This window comes from Aptenodytes patagonicus, chromosome 1 (assembly GCF_965638725.1).
Source record: "Aptenodytes patagonicus chromosome 1, bAptPat1.pri.cur, whole genome shotgun sequence".
In the NCBI taxonomy this organism is placed as follows: Eukaryota; Metazoa; Chordata; class Aves; order Sphenisciformes; family Spheniscidae; genus Aptenodytes; species Aptenodytes patagonicus.
The window spans coordinates 77,242,928-77,261,699 of record NC_134949.1 but is presented as its reverse complement, the minus strand read 5'-3'; the positions used below and the strand labels follow the sequence as shown (position 1 = coordinate 77,261,699).

General features: G+C 41.8%; 1 protein-coding gene across 2 annotated transcripts in view; it reads left to right on the top strand.

The window, feature by feature from the left end:
- Positions 1 to 18,772, top strand: part of TM7SF3 (transmembrane 7 superfamily member 3) — a 36,180-nt gene that overhangs the window by 5,838 nt on the left and 11,570 nt on the right. Inside the window, exons 2-12 of one of the 2 annotated variants that reach the window (XM_076343415.1) lie at positions 535 to 689; positions 2,455 to 2,605; positions 3,038 to 3,158; positions 3,975 to 4,146; positions 5,229 to 5,406; positions 6,703 to 6,789; positions 7,214 to 7,294; positions 8,022 to 8,174; positions 9,508 to 9,605; positions 9,981 to 10,143; positions 10,655 to 17,029. In XM_076343415.1, the coding sequence (XP_076199530.1) occupies positions 535 to 689; positions 2,455 to 2,605; positions 3,038 to 3,158; positions 3,975 to 4,146; positions 5,229 to 5,406; positions 6,703 to 6,789; positions 7,214 to 7,294; positions 8,022 to 8,174; positions 9,508 to 9,605; positions 9,981 to 10,143; positions 10,655 to 10,917 (1,622 nt within the window). In that variant the 3' untranslated portion in view covers positions 10,918 to 17,029. Of the gene's footprint in view, positions 1 to 534; positions 690 to 2,454; positions 2,606 to 3,037; positions 3,159 to 3,974; positions 4,147 to 5,228; positions 5,407 to 6,702; positions 6,790 to 7,213; positions 7,295 to 8,021; positions 8,175 to 9,507; positions 9,606 to 9,980; positions 10,144 to 10,654; positions 17,030 to 18,772 lie in introns of those variants that run through there. The other variant, XM_076343420.1, reaches the window with a different exon arrangement.

Genomic DNA, 18,772 nt, shown 5'->3' with positions numbered 1-18,772 from the left:
TATACAGATGTAAACTACAGATTTGACTCTGTATTATAGAGGTTGACTCCAACTCCCATGGCCTGGGAATTCACCCAGGAAGTCTAACAGGTATTGTGCAAGTTGGCTGGCTAATACAAGCATGCTCGCCTGTACTTGCCAAAGAGCCGGTAGTCCTCAGTATCCTCTCTATTTACTCTACTGAATATTACTTGCTGTTGATTGCACTAGCTGGTCAGCTGCAGCTAGTGTCTGTTGCTGATGAGCTCAGCTGTATCAAATACTGAGCTCCTGGTGGGAGTCCTGCCCCATGTGCTTAGGTGAGTGCCAGGCTGCATGGCAGGTTCTCTAGCTGTATCTGTTCTTGTAAGTATAGCTCTGTGTATAGTAGTCTCTGAAACCTTAATACAGCCTACAGGATGAGAGTAGCATAAAACAACATCTTGTTCTGTTCCCAGCTGACTAATATTGGGCTACTGGAAGCTTCCAGGCTCCCTTTAGTAATTGCTTCCCTCTGGACAAAAAAAAAGTGTCTTCCTTTTTTTTTTAATCCAGGTCTTCTTGAACTCTCCTTGGGAAAATTCAGAAATGTGCTACTTAACCAGACCAATCCAGTGGAAGCTGTAATCAGGAACATTGCAAGCAATGTGACTGTCGTTATTTTTCAAGTACATGCTCAGCAAAGTGATGTGGTGATATCCTTTGATAAGGTATGGTGAGAGTGTTGCTTCTGTTAAGTGCTACTTTTCTTTCAACAGAAGAGTTGGCTCTGGTACGTGTAGGAATATAGAACTGAAGCTGTATAAATAATATTAATATTTTACCTTCATGGCTCTTAGGATTTCTGAAGCTAAAATAATACTTTCTTGTACTTACATGTCATAGCTACTATTTTGGATGACTGAACGGTAAAGGAATTTCAGAGCTGGCTTGAAAATGTTTCAGGGCTCTTTGTTCTTGGTGAAAGTGGTGCTTTTGACATGTGACTGCTGACTACTATCCATCAGCTTGTCAAATTAAAAACAGATTCTTGATAAGTATTTGCCAGATACCTTATACACTAAACATGATCACTTTGGGGTGTTTAGTTGTCTGCTGATATGTGGCTGGGATCTAGCCACTACAGGTATAATGTCTTGTTACCCCAGTTCCTTGTCCTGAATCTAATTCTCCTTTGGTGGCACATGGAGAAATTCCTCCCTAGTGGAGGAAATTCCAGTGAAGACTGCTACTTCTAGCCAACAATATAAGCATTCCTACTACTATACGCTAGCCTCAGTTTGTCCCATCATTACTGGGATGCAATCTAAAAATACTGATTTTTTTTTTTATGGTGCAGTGAGGCTCTAAGTGGTATATGAGCAGAACATAGACTAAGCTGGCAGTGGTAGATGGAGTTCTGACAGCTGCCATCAGTTTCCCTCTCCCCATCAGTATTTTCCAAATGAGAATATACTGGGTGCCAAGGAGTATTCTGGGAAGCTTAGGAGGTTAATAACTTGCAACACAAGTCACCCAGCTCAGTTATCTTTGTACTGGTGAAATAGCCAGGATTACAGGGCTAAGGCATTACTGTTACACCTATTCAGTCTTTGATCACCACTGGTAGAATCTTCTGCTGTCAGTTCAGATCCTCTTTGCATTCATGGGCCTTACCAGGCCAAGGATAGTGATGCATAAATATGGCTATGTTGCTTTTAGGGCTGGCCTGCCTCTAGAAATATGAAGCTGAGCCAGACCTTAAAGCCTGCCATGTCCAAAGTGCTTCCTTACAGTGTTGCCTCAGATAACTGTGGCCTTCTTGGACCAAAGCACATTTTCCATGCTGAAAAATAGATCTTACTGCAGGTCAATTGGTTGTTCCAGCTGTGAGTGTGGCACTGCCATTGCTGCCTGATCTTTCCTCCAGACCCCTGATTCTGAAAAGGATGGTGCTGGTGGGCATTGGGTTGGTAGCTGACCTGGCCCCAGGCACTCTTGTCTGGCATGGCTAGTGTTAAGCCAGCTGTCATACAGTCATCTCCATTCTGGTGGAGATAGTGATGTGCTTCTGCACTTTGGTTCCCAGAATGCCCTTTAGTGACATCTCACAACTTTTTGTGAGGGTTATTCCAATCCTCTTACACCTTTACTAGTCAGTGCATTGCTGTGCAGCACTAGGCTTCCACTAGCTAGATTTCTCTGCAATTTGCTTGTGATTAACTCTTTAGTAGTCTCAAACTTATCACTTGGGTTTTTGAGCCTGAACTAGGTAGTGTGTGGTGTCAGAGGCCCCTCCCTCTTTTCCAGCTCCTTTTTTTCCCATCTTCCTTTTTTTACTAGCTAGCTAAGGGCTGAATGCCTCCTCTGTGGCAACTGGCACTGAAATGTGTGCCCTACAGGTTTGTGGCAGGAATATGACTCCTGTGCAATACCTTAAGCTGTGGTAGAAATCTTCTCAAGAACTGCTTGTTTATATAACTTGTTTCTGTCCAGAATCCATCTGTGAACAGCTCAGGAACCGGAGTAGACAAAGGACTGGTTTCCATCCTTCAGCCTCAACAGAGCGTATGTACATGGTACCTTCGGTCACTGGATGCTAGCCAGGTGCTCAGCACAGCTATCTCTATTCCCTATATGGAGAAAGGTATGTTCTTATTACTTGTTAAGGGATACCAGCTCTGCTTATTACAAGTTAACTATGAAATGAAGTGTTGACCTTTCAGAGGTGATGTTCTTACGTGGTGCAAACATATGATGGAGATGCCAGAAATCCTTTTGAAATGGGCTGAAAAAGTTTAGTATCACTGCTGAATTGCAAGTAATGTATAGGATGTACTGTATGGTCTTGTCATGACTTCAGCCTTAGAGTAGAAAACTGCTGTGCATATGTATCAGAACCTACCTTAGACTGCAGTGAAAGCACTTGTGTTGTCTGCAGGACTAGAACCTGACAATCTTATGTGCTCAGCAAGCAGACTATGCCTGCAAGTACATGCATTGCTGAGGTCTTAGAACTTTTTTCATGCTGTGTAAGGGGGAAGTAAAACCTACTACAGCTATCTCTTCTGTGTTCTAGATCCTATTCCTGGAGGCTGTAATCTAGAATTTGACTTGGAAGTGGATCCAAACATTTACCTAGACTATACGTTGGTTGATATACACATCAAGTTTGCCCCTGCAAACTTGGGATATACCAGGTGTGTGGAAAAACTTCAGTGCACTGAGCATCCCCATACACAATACTCATTTGTCCTGTATTTGGCCAAGGTCATAAAACAAGATTCTGCTGGAAAGGCTGACTATCCAGCTGCTGGCAGAAATCTTGTTTGCTGCAACAAACTGAGAAGTAAATGAGGAAAAGGAGGAGGGGAAGAGGTAACACAGAGAGAGATAAAAGTTGAGAGTTGCATCTTGTGGGAGAGGTTATGCAACTTCAGATGTGCAAGCAGTCAGCAAATACTAGATCTTCCCATTCCTCATAATGACTTAATCTGTTTGAGGAGCAGTTGTGTATTATAGCCAGTTTTATTCTTCTACTGGTATAGAAGCACGATAATGACCTGGAGTTTTGTTTAATATTGAGACTTCAAGTTATAAGGCATTATTTCCTGAATGGTGACTAATGTCACAGGTGATAGGCAGGAAATGGGGAAGGCTATGTTCAGAGCTGTATATATCGCATGCATGGAAAAAACGGGCAGTGATGCTGTGATCTTTGGCTGTTGTGACCTCTTGGAATTCTTGTGCTGGCTCCTTATGACAACTCATAGGAAGCCTCTATAAATATAAAGGCAGGTACCAGCAGAGGCACTACCTGCATCAGGGTAGTTCTGCATAATACTGCTGTAGTCTGTGCTCACAAACATTTACAGTCTAGTTTAGAAGTTAACACCAGCAACTAATTCAAAGAGTAGAAGCCAAATACTGCCAACTCGGACAGGTAACTTCTGAAAACTAATGTTAAGATCTGGGGGCTTGTGCTGGGCACACAACTGATCTCTTTTTAATTGTAGGGGAGCAAACCCACCATCCTGCGATTCAGGGACCGGTCAGAACTCCAGATGGCGACTGCGCTATGATGTCTACCAGTACTTCTTACCAGAGAACGATCTTTCTGAGATGGTACTCATGAGCCACATACGGAAGATGTCTGAGGTGCAAAGTATCAAAGCTAACGGCATTAAAGTAAGTCTGAAACACTGGTGTACCAGGCATGTGGCAGTGGCACTATCTTAAGTTTTCTCATCCCCTGTGCTTATCTTCCTTGAGTGCTGACATAAGCAAGTTGCTGATGCTTCAGGTTTCTTGCTTGTATCTGGGATTTCTGGCTAGGAAGTATACAGTGAGTGATGCATGCAAAATGGTAACCGCTGTCTCTTGGGATAGAGGTGGCTAGTTAGCACAGCCCGAAATGTGGCAGAATTGAGGCTTCTTGCAGTGGGCTCTGATATTAGTAGATGTTAGTGACTGGTCTGTGATGTGTTTCTATGTCTTGCACTCTTTTCTCAATTAAACAAGCTCTTAACTGCGGTGTCTTCCTGCTTGCTGGATGCTGCTTTAGCCACAGTGCTCCTTCAGTGATGTTGAGGTCAGCTTGCCTATAGCAATACTGCCACTGAATGCCTGTAAATCCACAAGACGAGACACTTCTGACAAAGATTGATACAGTCTCCTACAATGCCTGATAGATGCTGTGGACTGGCATCCTTAGGTGCTGAGAATTGGGCAGGGAATGCAAGAAAGAGGTGGGAGGAAAGTGTAGTGGAACTGGACTAGGAACAGGCCCCATTTGGAGTGGCATAAAGAGATCTGGTATGCAAGAGTAAACACTTGCTGCGTGTTTACCTACCCCCAGCAAAGAGATTGGAAGGGACAGAGAGGGGACAATCTCGGTGGCCATGACCTGTCTGGCCTTGCTAGGGAGTAGAAAGGCAGCCTTGCCTGCTTCAGAGGCCAGACCTGGGTTAGTAGACTGATAGGGAAACTGAACTGTGTTCTCAAATGGGGAGGAGCAAAACATATGAGTGAGAGAATCTTCTCCCCTGTCAGCAAACTTGGTAATGTTGGAGGAAGTGGTGTCTGTCCTGTAAGCCTTTAATGGTTCAATTGGTAATACTGAGACAGTTCAGAATAAGAGAGCTCTGCCTGCAATTCTTGCTGATCATCATCTTTGAGCTGCTGAGTATTCCCTCAGCTGTATGGGCACATCAATATGCCAACAGTGTCAAGCAGTTCCTTGCAATTAAAAATATTCTTTACTGTTCCAGATGCTTACACTGACAACTGATGACAAGACCAATGTCTACTTTTCCTCACTCCCTGGACAAGGTGTGATCTACAACGTCATAGTATGGGATCCTCTTTGGAATACTTCTGCTGCATACATACCTGTGCATACATATGCCTGCAGCTTTGCTGACCTGGTGGATAACTGCTCTTCTCTCAGTAAGTTGGGACTTGTACGTCCTTGCCAACTCATTTCAAGCTTGTTGTGCCCCAACGTGCTGAGTGGTGCTTTTGAGACTTTTTTTTTTAAGTGTGTGAAGGAGCTCTTTGTTCTACACTAGATATATTTTGTTACTTTATGACAGAGTCTAATTCTTGATTGAGGAGAAATTCTAGAATAATGAAATAAGACCAAGGAGAACTATTAGCAATTGAAGTTTTAACTTAATGGAGGTTTAATATGTGGCTTGCAAATATATAGCTTTCAACTCTGTAGTGCCACTCTAGCTTTTTCCTTTTGAACTGGATACATAATCTTAGATCACTTCTAGGACTATAGATGCTGCATGTGAAACTAAGCTAATAAAACATGAACTAGATTAGGGTCCAGCCTGATTTTTCTAACTATGCTAGTGCTAACAGGAATTGGTAACTTACAAATATTTTAAAAGCAGTTACCTAAAAAAAGCATGAAGATAATAGCGAAATGACTACAAAGTCATGCTACTTTGTACAAAGCTATATAATCATAGAACTTGAGCAGAAGAGCAAAGCTGCCACTCATTATGACTGCAGAAGGGACAAGAATAATGGGTAGAATATGGTTCATAAAGTAAGATTTTGTTCTCATGATTATTTTCTTATCATATACTGTAACATAAGTAACTGTTGTCAAACTCAGTGTTGTCTTATGATGACATGAGACAAATTATCCAGGCTAAACCCCTTTTCTCTAATTCAGAGAACTAGGAAAATGTGGTTTACTTGTTTCAAATAGCTTAAATACCAGTAAGAAATTTGCCTAGGAGGCAGAGGTGAGCCATACTGGGATGCTGCTGGTCCTTTCTGTTGTGTGGAGAGTATACTAAAGGGAGACTATGGTGAAGGCTGCAGGACTATAGGTGCTGCCTGGGTCACTAACTGTGTAGCGCTGATTTTTATAGATGATTGGATGTCCCTTTTTAAAGCTGAGCAGAGAATTTTCAGGTAAGCTGTATCAGTATTCTAAACAGCAAGTTACAGCTACTTAACTATTGTTACAGAAACTTCAGTCTCTTTCGAAGGAGGAAGCTCTTGATTTCTTAATCAGATGGGAACTACTTCAGTGTTCTGTTGGACATCCTATCAAGATAACTGTTAGTTGAGGCATTGCAGATCTGCTCACATGGTGTGTCTGAAGGAGTGGCAGCTATTAAGTTGTCAGTAGACTCAGTGACAGCAACCTGACCTTACCTTAGTGTCATTGTTGGGACTACTAGGTGGAATGCTCTAGTAACCCTTTCTTTCTCCTTGTAGGCAAACTTTCTACCAAAGTATTCTTCACTGCTCTTGCTATTCTTGGTCTCTTCACTTGCTTTTTTGGACACAGATTCTGGAAAACAGGTACTGAATGTTGTTTCTTTCCTCATAAGTCTGGTTGGAATTTCATAGATCTAACTTAGAATGGTGGTGTTATTACTAAGATTCACTTGATAGTGATTTTGTGCCAATTAGGTCCACTGCTTTGCTTTTACAGGATCAGAGCTTTTAAGTGTAGAGGAAGAAGCTTCTGGTATTCAAAGAACAGAAATGCAGAACTAGGGTGCATGCTGGGCAATATAAATATGTAGCTTTTTGACTATTTGAAGTGCTTGAGGACACCCTTTTCCAGAACAAAGCGTTGTCTGGCTTTCCTTTTGTGCTTCTCAGCCAGTGAGCTGATATGTTCTTTCCCTGTTGTAATGTGAAGAAGTCTGAAGATGTACTGAAGTGGGCTTGGTATGAAGTGATATGACACCATACTAAATCTTTTCTCCTCCTTCTCTAGACTTATTCTTCATGGGCTTCATATTTGCAGGATTCTTCTTCTTTGTATTCATTACAAGGGTAACTGGCCTTGGTTATGATGGTGAGTAGATGTATCAGGATACCCCGCGCTCTTCCCAAAGTACCGTTATTATAAATCCCTTAAGTAAAATCTCAGTTGTACTTGTTGTTGGCCAGCCTTAGGAAGGATAGGAGGGTGATACCTGGGTAGTAGAACTGAGCTCTGATTACCATAGTAGCTGAATATGCAACAGAGTAACTGTTGCTTCCAACATCAAATAGTGATGCAGAATTAAGAGCTACAACTATAAAAGACAAATTTAAGTATCTATCCAAGGAAGATACAGGTTTTTAGAAACTCTGGAAACTTGCAACATACATCTTTCCTACTTCTTTCATAATGGGTGGACCGCGGTTTCAGGTCAAACGCAAATTTCATCTGTAAAATGGAGTGGAAGGTCTGCATCCTGCTTGTTAGACTAGCAAGAACTAGTTCTTTTTGTCTTTGTTCTACCTCATAGTTACTTTTTTGATACATGTGGTTGCAACCATAGTTCCCAGGGCAGTTCAAGGTGCACATAGTAGCAAGACTTTCACTCCATTCCTATGCCACTCTTTCAGTAGCACATCCTCAGTTGCAGACTGGAGTCTAAGTGAAATGCATGAAGCAAGTACTGATACTCTTGTTTGGCTCTTTTCAGAAAGTTTTTGTTAGATAACGAAATCAAGCATGTAAATAAAGCTGCTGAACATGTTACTGCAGTAACTGAAGTTTTCAGAGTGTTGGAATTTCCCCTTTTCTTTTTCAGTGCGTCTTATTTTGACAGCAGTAGCTGGAATTATTGGAGGGCTTTTCCTGGTTGCAAGCTGGTGGAGACTTGGCTCTGTCCTACTCTGTATGTTTATTATTGGACTTGTGCTGGGATTTCTCTTTTCATCGACAGTCTTCTTTACTCCACTAGGTATGCACTGAAATACTCTGTTGCAAAGTGCTGGCTATTGAGTGGTGTGCTCCTGCTGTATTACAGGAACACTGCAAGGCTCTAAGGTGAATGCCACTATCTGGTTTATCTTAGTGTTATATTTAACTTTCCAGTGTTGGGAGGAATAGAGATGTACCTGAAGCTTTTCTTTCAGGTGTGCTGTAACTAAAACCACTTAGGGAATCTGCACTGGTGGGAAAAGGAAACCACTTATTCTGCGGAGAACTTGCTGAGGCTTTTCCTACCTAAGCTGTCTGCCATCTCAGCAGTCTGTGACACCAGCTCTGCTCAGGCGAGCACTTGCTGTCTGTCTTGTTCTCTATCCAGAACAAGTCACAGTAGAAAATCTGCAGTCTAACTTGGAGGCTTCAGGCATAAAGGCATTGTGGATTAAGAGGAGCTCTTGCTGTTACCTGTCACCATACTATAGTGCAAGGCTCTGGGAGCACTGCACTGTAAGGGTCAAACTTGTATTTGCAGCTGAATTGACATCATCAGGGTCTTTAGAATAACTTTAAGAAAGAAACAATAGACAAATCACTCAAAAGCAAGCAAGGCTGCTGAGCTGGAATCCCTCTGGGACATCAGAGCATCAGTCACACTGCTTTCTCTATTGTAATTTTAAATCTCAAAACTCTTCTACTTAAGATCCCTTGGTGGCACAGTTTTTTCTTATTCTCCAGTCATCTGTGTTTGACTCAAGCCACAATTCTGTGATAATCCATGCAGTCCCTGGTTGCTCTTCATTAAAGTAAAACAGTGACTCAGCTAGGGGTCAGCTTGTCCCCTCTGTTTAATTGACAGGCCTTAGAGAGCAGGGGGAACAAAGAAGTGTTTGAGTGACTTAATTACTCTTCCTAAAGCCAGAATAGTTTGTTGCTTTGCATTGTTATGATGGTTGTACTTGCACCATACTCTAGAGTCAAACATACATAGGTGCATGTTTATAGATTCTATATAGGCAATAAAAAGGTTTCGTATTGGGCAGAAGTACTCTGGTACTTTTCATTCTAACCAGATGAGTAACATATACCTCATCAAAAATCTTTGTTTCATGGACGAGATCTGCTGTCCCAACTTTGAGTATAGGACCTATACTCAACTGGAACAGTTTTTCTGTTCTTGCTTTGAGTAACTGTGTTACAGTGCATCTTAATCAGCATTTGAGCTCAAAAGCTAAGCTTTTCCACACTGTACTCTAGACTTCTGAATGTACAGAATCTTTGGGGAAAAAGCTTACCCCCAATCACTTGCAAAAAAGGAAATGTTATGTTAACTAGTAAGTTACATGTGGAATATGGTGTCTTTGCAGGAGACTACAGGGTCTTCCGTGACAATGTTGTGTTCTGGGTGACCTTTTCTTCTGTAGCCTTGATGATTCCAGTGCTTTTTGTTGGCTGTCCAAGAATTGTAAGTAATCTGTGCTGTCACCTCAGGAGGAGGGAGGAAGGGGCGTTAGACTTCTTAATGCAAAATGTAGTCCTGTGGGATATGTATAGAAGACTTAACACAGCTTCATGAAGCCCAGCTCTAGGGAGTTCCTGTTCAACCCTACTTGTGCTAAATGGTCCATAAGCAAAGGAATGACTTTTTGCAATGTTGCACATAGCATCTGCTGACACTTGCATTTAGTAGACTTCTGCTGTCTTAACAGGCTGTCTGGATAACAGGTGTGTGCAGCCAATTTTTCATAGAAGAACTGATACAAAATACTGCCTTAAGGAAGTGGGGAATAAAGAGTGTTTATCAGTCTCCTAAAGCTGTGGTTTTTTTCTCCCCCTCTAGCTGAACATACTGGCCTCTGGAATAGTAGGCTCTTATGCAGTGATCCTAGCTATTGCTTGTTATGTCTACACAAGTCTTGCTTACATCACCTTAGACTTACTCAGAAGGGTCCTCAATGACTACTTCAGCAGAGCTTACACCAATGTGCCTTTTCAAACAAATGGTGAGTACTGCTCTTAAGACTTCTTTTTTTTTTTTAAAGAACTAGTATGAAATGCTCATTTGAGAAACCACTGCCTCTTTGGTTCCATTGTAAACAGTGAGTGTTGAGGGTAGGAAGGGAGGAAAGGAGAACGCAGTAAGTATGGTGTGAGATTTAACACCCAGATGATAAATTCTAGTCCTCCAAAAGAAATACTGAGTAGACTCAAAGGTGCCAACCTTCCAGCAGGTGTTATGTGACAAAGGCCCTTGTGAAAGGTGCTTCTTGGGCTTGGACTGACACCTTGCTGATGAGTTTGCAGAGTGGGCAGTCAAAAGGCCTAATATGGTGACTGAACAGACTCATCTCAAATCCATGCGTGTTCTTGCCTTTTCATGGATTTACTCTAGGCATGTGAGGATGCAGCAACAACACTTCATTCCTTTCTGTCGCTAAACTTGTTCAGTGTTTGTGCTTGGAAAGGAAGGAATGTTCTGCTTTGATATAGGAATCCATTCATTTTCTTTTTCAGACTTCATTATCTTGTCAGTGTGGATAATGCTGGCCCTTAGCGGAGTAACTGTGCAGCTTCGCCGAGAGAGAAGTGAAGTGCCCTTCCCACCACACCCCTATCTCACCTGGAAGCGGGAAAGAGAGCGCAGAAGCACCAATGTCTTAGACCCTAGCCATCATATCCCTCCCCTAAGAGAGAGGATCCATAACAAGCTACTGCATATCAAAGAGTTTTTTCAGAAAGAGCAGCCAGCTGGGGAAAGAACTCCGTTGCTTCTGTAACCTGCCAAATAACTGGTAGGAACAGAGAGGAAGAATCTAGGAATGGTGAGATGAGTGATCACCAGCAAACCAGCCAGTGGTGCAGGATTTACCACTGCCAACTTTTCCTGCCTAATAAGAGGATCATATTTGCTCAACCTGGAAGAAAATTATCTGTCTGGTACACTACATGCTGTTTTGTGACTCTTTCCTCAATGGCCCACTCAGCCTGCTGTAACATGCATATGTCTAGCTGCAGAATCTTGTACTAAATGGTCAAGTACAGGTATTTATCTTGTGGTGATCTAGTCTGATGTTTAGGTACGTGAAGCATAAAACAGTCCTTAAAGTGACCTGTACAATGCTGGTTCTTCCCTCGCGGTGTGGAAACCACTGCTGAAGTACTGCCAGACTCGCTCCTGAAGGTGAGCAGTCTGTGAAATTGCGAGGGATGAGAGATAAGGACCATACACAGAAGGAGTTCTTCTAGCAGGAACTGAAGTATCACCTTCTAATATAGGTACAAAATGTGTGGCTGCAGACACAATTGTTTCCAAGAAGTATTACTGAACCTTGCAAGCTAAACTAAGTGATTTGAATTTAAACTGCACTGAATTAGCTGTTGTAAGTGTGCACACTAGGGCTCAGGAAGTGGACCTGATCTGAGACAAGAAGACTTTCTCCCTTGCTTTTGGATGGTTCTGTAGCAAGCTGGTCATCTGGTCTCTGTGCAGAGATGGCTGCTAAGAGAACACAAGAGGTTTGCCTCCTTGTTTGCTTTCTGAGCAGCCTGTGACTTGTTTCTGCTCTGGTATAATATCTTTTTTGATGGTGCTGTCATAAAAGAAAAAACTAAATAAGCTTTTTGTAGCCAATGGCAGTTTTTTCTTGGAATTGGTTGAAACACTAACTATTTCTATTTTTAACCAATATATCTTTTAGTTTTGCCTTTAAGGGGTGAAAACAGCATCCACCTAGCAAAATACTGACCAGGATCCTTGCTGACTGAATGCGTTCCTTACGAATTTGGATTGCATCTGCCCAAAGCAGAACGTAGTATAAAAACAGATAAAGGACCACTCTTGTGTTCAGTGGAGGATTGCAATCTTGTGCGGTGGCTTTATTCAATTCCTTAAAAGAAAAACAAACAGCCATTTTAAAAATGCAGACTGGAGCATTGTGGCTTTGGCTCACGTAAATGCACAAGGCAGTCCTGAGTCTGTCCTTGGTTTTACCTGCCCTTGCCCTGCATGCCCAGTCCTGGTCTTCACGTTCAGGTTTACATGGTGATCTGTAATGCATTAAATAATAGTTGAAGTCTTGCATCCTCTATCTTTATACAGGTTATGGTGGCTCTTCCTTCTAGTCTCACTATCTTTGTACCTTTAGTGTGGGCAGCAAAGTGCATAGTCCTTCCTGTCTGAAGGTGAATGGCTGTTCTGCTACCTGAATGGAACCACCATGAGTGAATACCCTCAGCCACCACTTTAAATTCTTGGTAGTAAGTATGTAGGAAATGAGTCTTTGTAAGGAAACTGGCAAAATAACTTTATCTGGGAACTCAGATGAAATTTAAACCACCCTGGCAATAGGAAGGAATTAATTACTTTAAAATGACTCTACTTACCGGCTGTTTTTCTTTGAGTGAAAGCTTAATGATGTAGTACCTGAAGTAACTGAGTGATCTGATGTTTAGAGAGACAAATCCCATGATTGCTTGGAGCTGGAACATCTGCCTCAAACAGCAGAGCGAGGCTGACATCCTGCAATTTGGGTCTTGCTTCACTGTGCTTTTGTGTGGCATGTGAGAGTGGGTAAACGAGGAGCCCCTTCCCTGGCCTCTGGCAGACTGATGCTTGCTGAGTGCCCTTACTGCACTGATACTGAGCATGTCTTTGCCATATTCAATGGCAAGTAGCAAACACTTGGTATATAAATGCTCTTAAAAATGTTTACCTTGGTTTTTTATAACTGCTGTGATTAACATTGTGGAAGAAACAAGTTTAACTCTAATTTTCTATATCTTTTATAATAAAGATGTCTTTTGAAAGACTATCGGAACTAAAGGGGTATCTTTGAATTCAATGGTGCTTTTACAACTTAGCTTCTGCCTTTGGTATTGTAGGGATAGTTTTGTTTTGAAAAACTTAGCCTCTCAGGGGATGAGGTTGGGGGGAGCTTAGCTGACCTGTTGTAAGGAATTACTGTAGTTACAGTGACACCCAGAGGCTGAGAGTGTGGTTATGTTCTGTATGAAACCAGTGAGGAAGTGCATGGTCCAAAGAAGCTCTTTTTTCCTCATAGCTTTGTCAGATGAGGTTCTAGAGAACAAAGGGATGGTTGTCATCCACTTCTTGACTGGAAACTAGTCTGCAAGATCATGTAGGAAGTCTATGGCAGAACTGGGCTTTGAACTCTTTTTCTGAGATCCTGACTTGGAGATTTTTTTTTAATACTGCTAAGAGATGGTATGGGAATTTTCTTCCATATTCTGTAAGCCATAGTGAGTAACAGTGATAATCAGAATACGCTAACTGATCCACTGGGGTGTTGAAGGGGTAACTTTCAAGGCTTTTTTGTGTACCCCCTGAGGCAGTTGTAAAAGGAAAACTGGATCCCACCCTGCTATGCCTCTGTTCTGACTGCAGAATCTCACTGGAAGCATTTACTGCCTTGCTACATTAGCTGCACTATCTTGCAGTTTTGTTAGCTTAAAATAATGCTATCTGATGCTCCTGGGGAATCTAAATCTAAACTATGTTCTTCTAGGTAGCAATTCCCCTGTAAAATCAAGTGTTTTGAAGCTTCATGTAAGCTGAAGCTTTCTGGACGATGATGATGATGATCTACTTCCTGCTGCTGTAGAGAAGTCTCCTGCCATGATGGCTCCAGTACACTTCTTTCACAGAGTTTTCTGCAGTCTTTGCTACACTGTAATAATGCTGCAATGATCACATTGTGGTATTTGTCTTAGCTGCTTGTAGAGCTTTCCTAGGTCTGCATGTGTTCCAGTCCCGCCTCAAATCTGCGGGAGAAACCGTCTTCCTCCTCCCCTCACTGTCACACCCACGCTAATTTCTCCTAGCAGTTAAACAAGCTGTGGCACAAGTGGACTCAAGGACACTAATCTTTTCAAAGAAACAGATCTTCCTTTGTTCTTGTGCCTCCTTCCTCACTTTAAAGACATAAACCCAGCCTGACTACTGGTTCATGGAGTGCTACATGTGTAAGGCAGCTTGCCTACCTGCTTCCCCAAATGCTCAGAAAGCATGACTGAAAATAGAAACAAATCATGCTTTCCATAAGTGTACTTTGGAGAGGAGGAAGACAAAGTCTCCCCTCTCCTGAGCTTTGCGTTTTGATTTGGGAGCAGCCTATGGGAAATTATAGAAGGGGCCCACAAAATAAATGTTCCTTTGTCATCTCTGCAGTTATATACCCTATGCAAGTGGCTTTTCTTACTGGGACAAATGGTGTGGCGTAGGTCTTTCAAACTAATAGACCATGCTGATAGTGCTTGGTAAGATGAAAAGGTATTAGTCATTGTTCTTGGATCTTCTCAACTGGTTGGTAGAAATATCTTGCATACATCAGGTTATAAAGGACTCGCTGGGGGCTCAGCTGCTGGGTATTACGTAAAACCCATGATAGACTTCTGAGAATTTTGGCTTTGTTTAATACCTTGCCATTTGTGGCTGTGAGCCTTGCTTTGAGAAACCTGAGCAGAATGTGAATGTTGTAGAGTGCCAGTCTGAAACAAAAACTCGGTCCTGTGAAATACACTGTCTGACATCTTTCTGGTATTGCTGTTAGAGAGAGACTTTAATGTGTCCTGGCTTGTCTGGTGGCTTGTTTTCAAGCTGTTTTTTTTTCCTGTCTCTGAGGCACTTAAGCATTGTCCAAACTGTATGAAACTGTCCCAAGCAACTGGATACTGAAACAGAGGGTAAAGCAATACTTAGTTTAAAACTGCTTGAGGACCAAAATCCTGTTGTTCAACGGCATGGACATCAGTAACTCTTCAGGAGGGTGTTTTTATTTTTAATTAGAGGCCAAGGATTGAACTTGGCTAACAGGTAGGTAAGACTGCTGATACTTCTAACAGGGCTTAGTCATGAATTCAGCCAACCACAGTGACCTCTGGTGGCATTGGGTTTGGGTAGGAGAGAAAGTGTTTTACAACTTGCCTGTTTGAGTGCTGTGTGGTGCAGAGGGAAGAACGGGACCCTTTTTGTCTCTGCTCTGGTCTCTCCTATGTCCCATGTGAGATCTGTTCCTCACTGCTGCTCTCAGGCTGAGCCATATTCTGCTGCTCTTGGGTGAGCTTGTCAGCTTTGGAGCTCCTGGCGAGCTCTGCTCACAAGGAAAAGTCTCCTCCTCTATCAGATCTCTTTAAGTAGGCCCTAATGTATTTCTTTAACTCCTTCTTTAATTTTTAGGTGACTAGGTTAGCACACTCCTGCTACTAAGCCTGAAGTGCAAGGTGTACATTTTTGGCTTGTAGCGTCTAGGCAGCAGGCTGGGTTAAGACCCTCAAAATCATCCTTCAGCATTGCAGATCTCTTAGCTATTGCTCATCCACTACATCTTCTTTCCTGCTTCCCTAACTAGTGCCGAGTTACCCTTGCACAGCCTTTGCTTTTCTTTGCAATAGCAAAAGAAATGTGAGACTTAAAGGATTTCTTTGGTCCCCTCCCTATCTGTCTCTTACTCCAACTTGGAACATATGCAAAAACAGCCTTTCCCAAAGCCTTCCTTTTTATAAGTTTTCATTGACACTTCTCGCCCCAGCGAGGCTCTCCAGCTTTCATTCTGTCCTTGCCTAGAGCTGTCCCTTATCTGAAAATGCTTCCAAAGAACAGGAAGCCCTTCCTGAGAAATAAATATGCCCCATCTTAAAATATGCATTTTTCACTAAGCCTTTGAGCTTTCCATCTCTCTTCCTAAAACTGGCAGCAGCATGTTGTAGGTTTGTGTGTGACCTTTGCAGTGGTATCTGTGGTGGGCTTTGTTATAACTTTGGTTTCTGGTCTGTTTATCCAGTGAATAGTCAGAATAGGAAGCGTTGAGCTTTTGGTAAGTAAATATCCTACAGATAAGTATTGTAAGTGTTAGGTCAATGTGTTCTAGCTCAGTGGCTGAGATGCATTGATATATCCCTGCCTATTTATTTGAATTTTGTCAATATTCATCTGGTTAGGTTGTCCCCCCTGCATCTTTGATGTTTCAGTTTTCTTTAGAAACAATAGTTCCAATACCATTTTTGTTTGTTCAAGAAGATGCTTGTTGTTTAACTTTTTCTAATTGATATCAGATCTTGTCTGCTAGCACATAGCTATAGGCAGACAGCTGTCTCCTGTTTGAGTATGCAAGGCTTTATACTTTCATGCACGTTGGGGGATGACAACTTCAAAACAGAGCAATAAATTAGCTCATTTTTGGGGGTGAGAGGGAATGGGAAGAAAAAAATGGTTGTGTACAACTTACCTACCTGCTTCATAACTGGGTCTTCACAAGTCTGTCTTGTCAAAAAAAATTGCAATTTTTCCGTGTTATCCTTAGTGCCTTCTGGTGTAAAACAGATTATCTAATGTGCTCAAAAAAAGCTGGATTCTTTTTTTTTTATCCTGAATGCTCTGGGGAAAAAGTCATGCAGGAAGTAAAAATGCACAGATAATATGTATCGTAGGAGGCAGCTGCTGTTTGCCTAGCCAGTAATTTAATGAGTTGCATATGATGATTCATTTTAAAAATTGTTTCCTATGTTCCTGAGTGTGGTATTGGAAAACCTAAGACACTGATCGCCCCGAGTTCATCAGTGTTTGTATTGTTTGAGCTTCCAACAACTGAACTTTCAAAAGTGTATCTAATGCTTTTCACTGCTGAAATAGCTGTCCTCAAATGTATTTCTTAAGGTATTTTTTTTTTAGGTGAGAACATTGTAGGGAAACTATTCATTGTGCCATTCTTTTAAAAAAGGTAAAACTTCACCTTAGGGCAACGGAAAAAGGGATTGCAGTTGGAGTTCTGCTTGTTTCTCTTGCGCTGCTGTTCTCTAGCTCGTGTCTGAGGAGTATTGTCAGCGTGTACTTCTTCCAAGACTGGAATTATTAAATGTTTCCCTCCATGTTGAGCAGTTGTTTTGAGTTTTTTTCTAGATGTAAGAGGGTTTTTTTCTGAACTTGGAAAATGATGTTGTCTGATACAAAGGCGTGGCCACACTGGCTCCCAACAGGCATGCTGCTGCATCAGAACATGTCTGGGGAAGGGAAGTGGTTGCAGGCAGCAGGAACATCAGTACCTTCTCTCATACAGTCATTGAAATAGAATCCATTTTATTTTGCAGCACACTTTAATATGTGGAAGCTGAACAATTTTGTTTAAGTTAGTCTGCTCTACTGTCATCAGTATGAAATACAACTGCATTGCAAATGAAAGAAGTAGGATGGGGAAAAGGTGAGGCTGAATGTGACCTACACCTCTACCAGGTATGTGCATGTGACATAAACCAGCTCTCTGCTGTGCATGGTTCTCCCAGCACACTTTGGTGTTCTGGAAGGGTAAGTTTAGCAAGAGGTCCTCCATTGGCATTATACAGAGTCTACTTTTCTGCTCTTTAAATGGTAACAGGCATTTGTTTGCTGGTGCTGGTTTGGGGATGTGTGCGGGAGAGCATATAGATTTTTTTTTTTCCTAGGACAATAATGAGATGGTTTTGTCTGCACACCAAGTTAAATGAATTCCTCGGAGAAGATGCCTTCCGTGACAATCATGCAGACAGCTGGTGGCCTTTGGACACCTACAGCTGAATGGTGTTCCCACTGCATCTTGTTGCTTTTTCTCCTTTTTTTTGGTCTCTGGTGGCAGTGTGTAGCTTGATGCTGCTTCCAGAACTTAAGTGTTACCAACAGCATGATGTTGAAAAGGCTGGTAAAGAAGTTGTGTAATGTTAAATTACTCCTCTACCGTTGGAAGTTCCTTCACTTCCAACTTAGGATTTCTTTTGCTCTCCTGTCTTGTCTTCCCACTGTCATGGTATACAACCTGTCATACTGTGACCAGTGCTACAGTGTTCTGTTAGCCAGTTTAACCACCTGTCATCTCAAACATCAGTATCTGCAGAAGGAAACAAGTGCATGTTTTACACTCAAATAGGAGATTTAGAAATTCTTTTTTTAATCAGCAAAAGTGCTTTTAAAGCTTAATGTTTACCAACTAAAACCGAAAACCTCCTAAGCCAATGTAAATTTTATTTTGGGTATCTACAAAGGGATCCTAGTAAATGTAATTCTGCATGAAAACAGTGCCATTAGCTCTGTATTTTAACATAATCTTCTAATCCAATGTGTGTGTGTGTTAAAAAGCCAAAGCTATTTAAAGCTTTTAGTTGTACCAAACAGCCCAATTTAGTTTCAAGCTGCCCTTCAGTTTTACCTTGGTTGAATAGCTGCTATGTGTATTTATGACTAGCTTGACATTTATTACCTGTCTTTAAAAACAGGATTTGACACTGAGAAAAAGTTTCTCTTCTGAGAAATCATGGGGAAGTAGAGAAAACATTACATTGTCAGCTTATGAATGTAATTCACCACCGTTCTCAGTTACACATCACAGAGAAAGGAACCCAAGTGAAAGTGACTTTTTTATCTTCAAGAAAAAAAACCACAACTGTCACATCATATCTGTGCCAAAATATGTTTTGATCCAAAAACCAAAGCCCAGTGGACTGCTTTTTGTTTATCCTTACTGCTCCTCTGTATTAGTAGAGTTCCAGTGGTTCATCTGAAAGATGAGTAACTACCTGTGCAGAAGTGATTGTTTGTCTTCCGAGAGAAAACGAAGACTTTACAGAGGATTTTTTCTCTTGCTATACAGC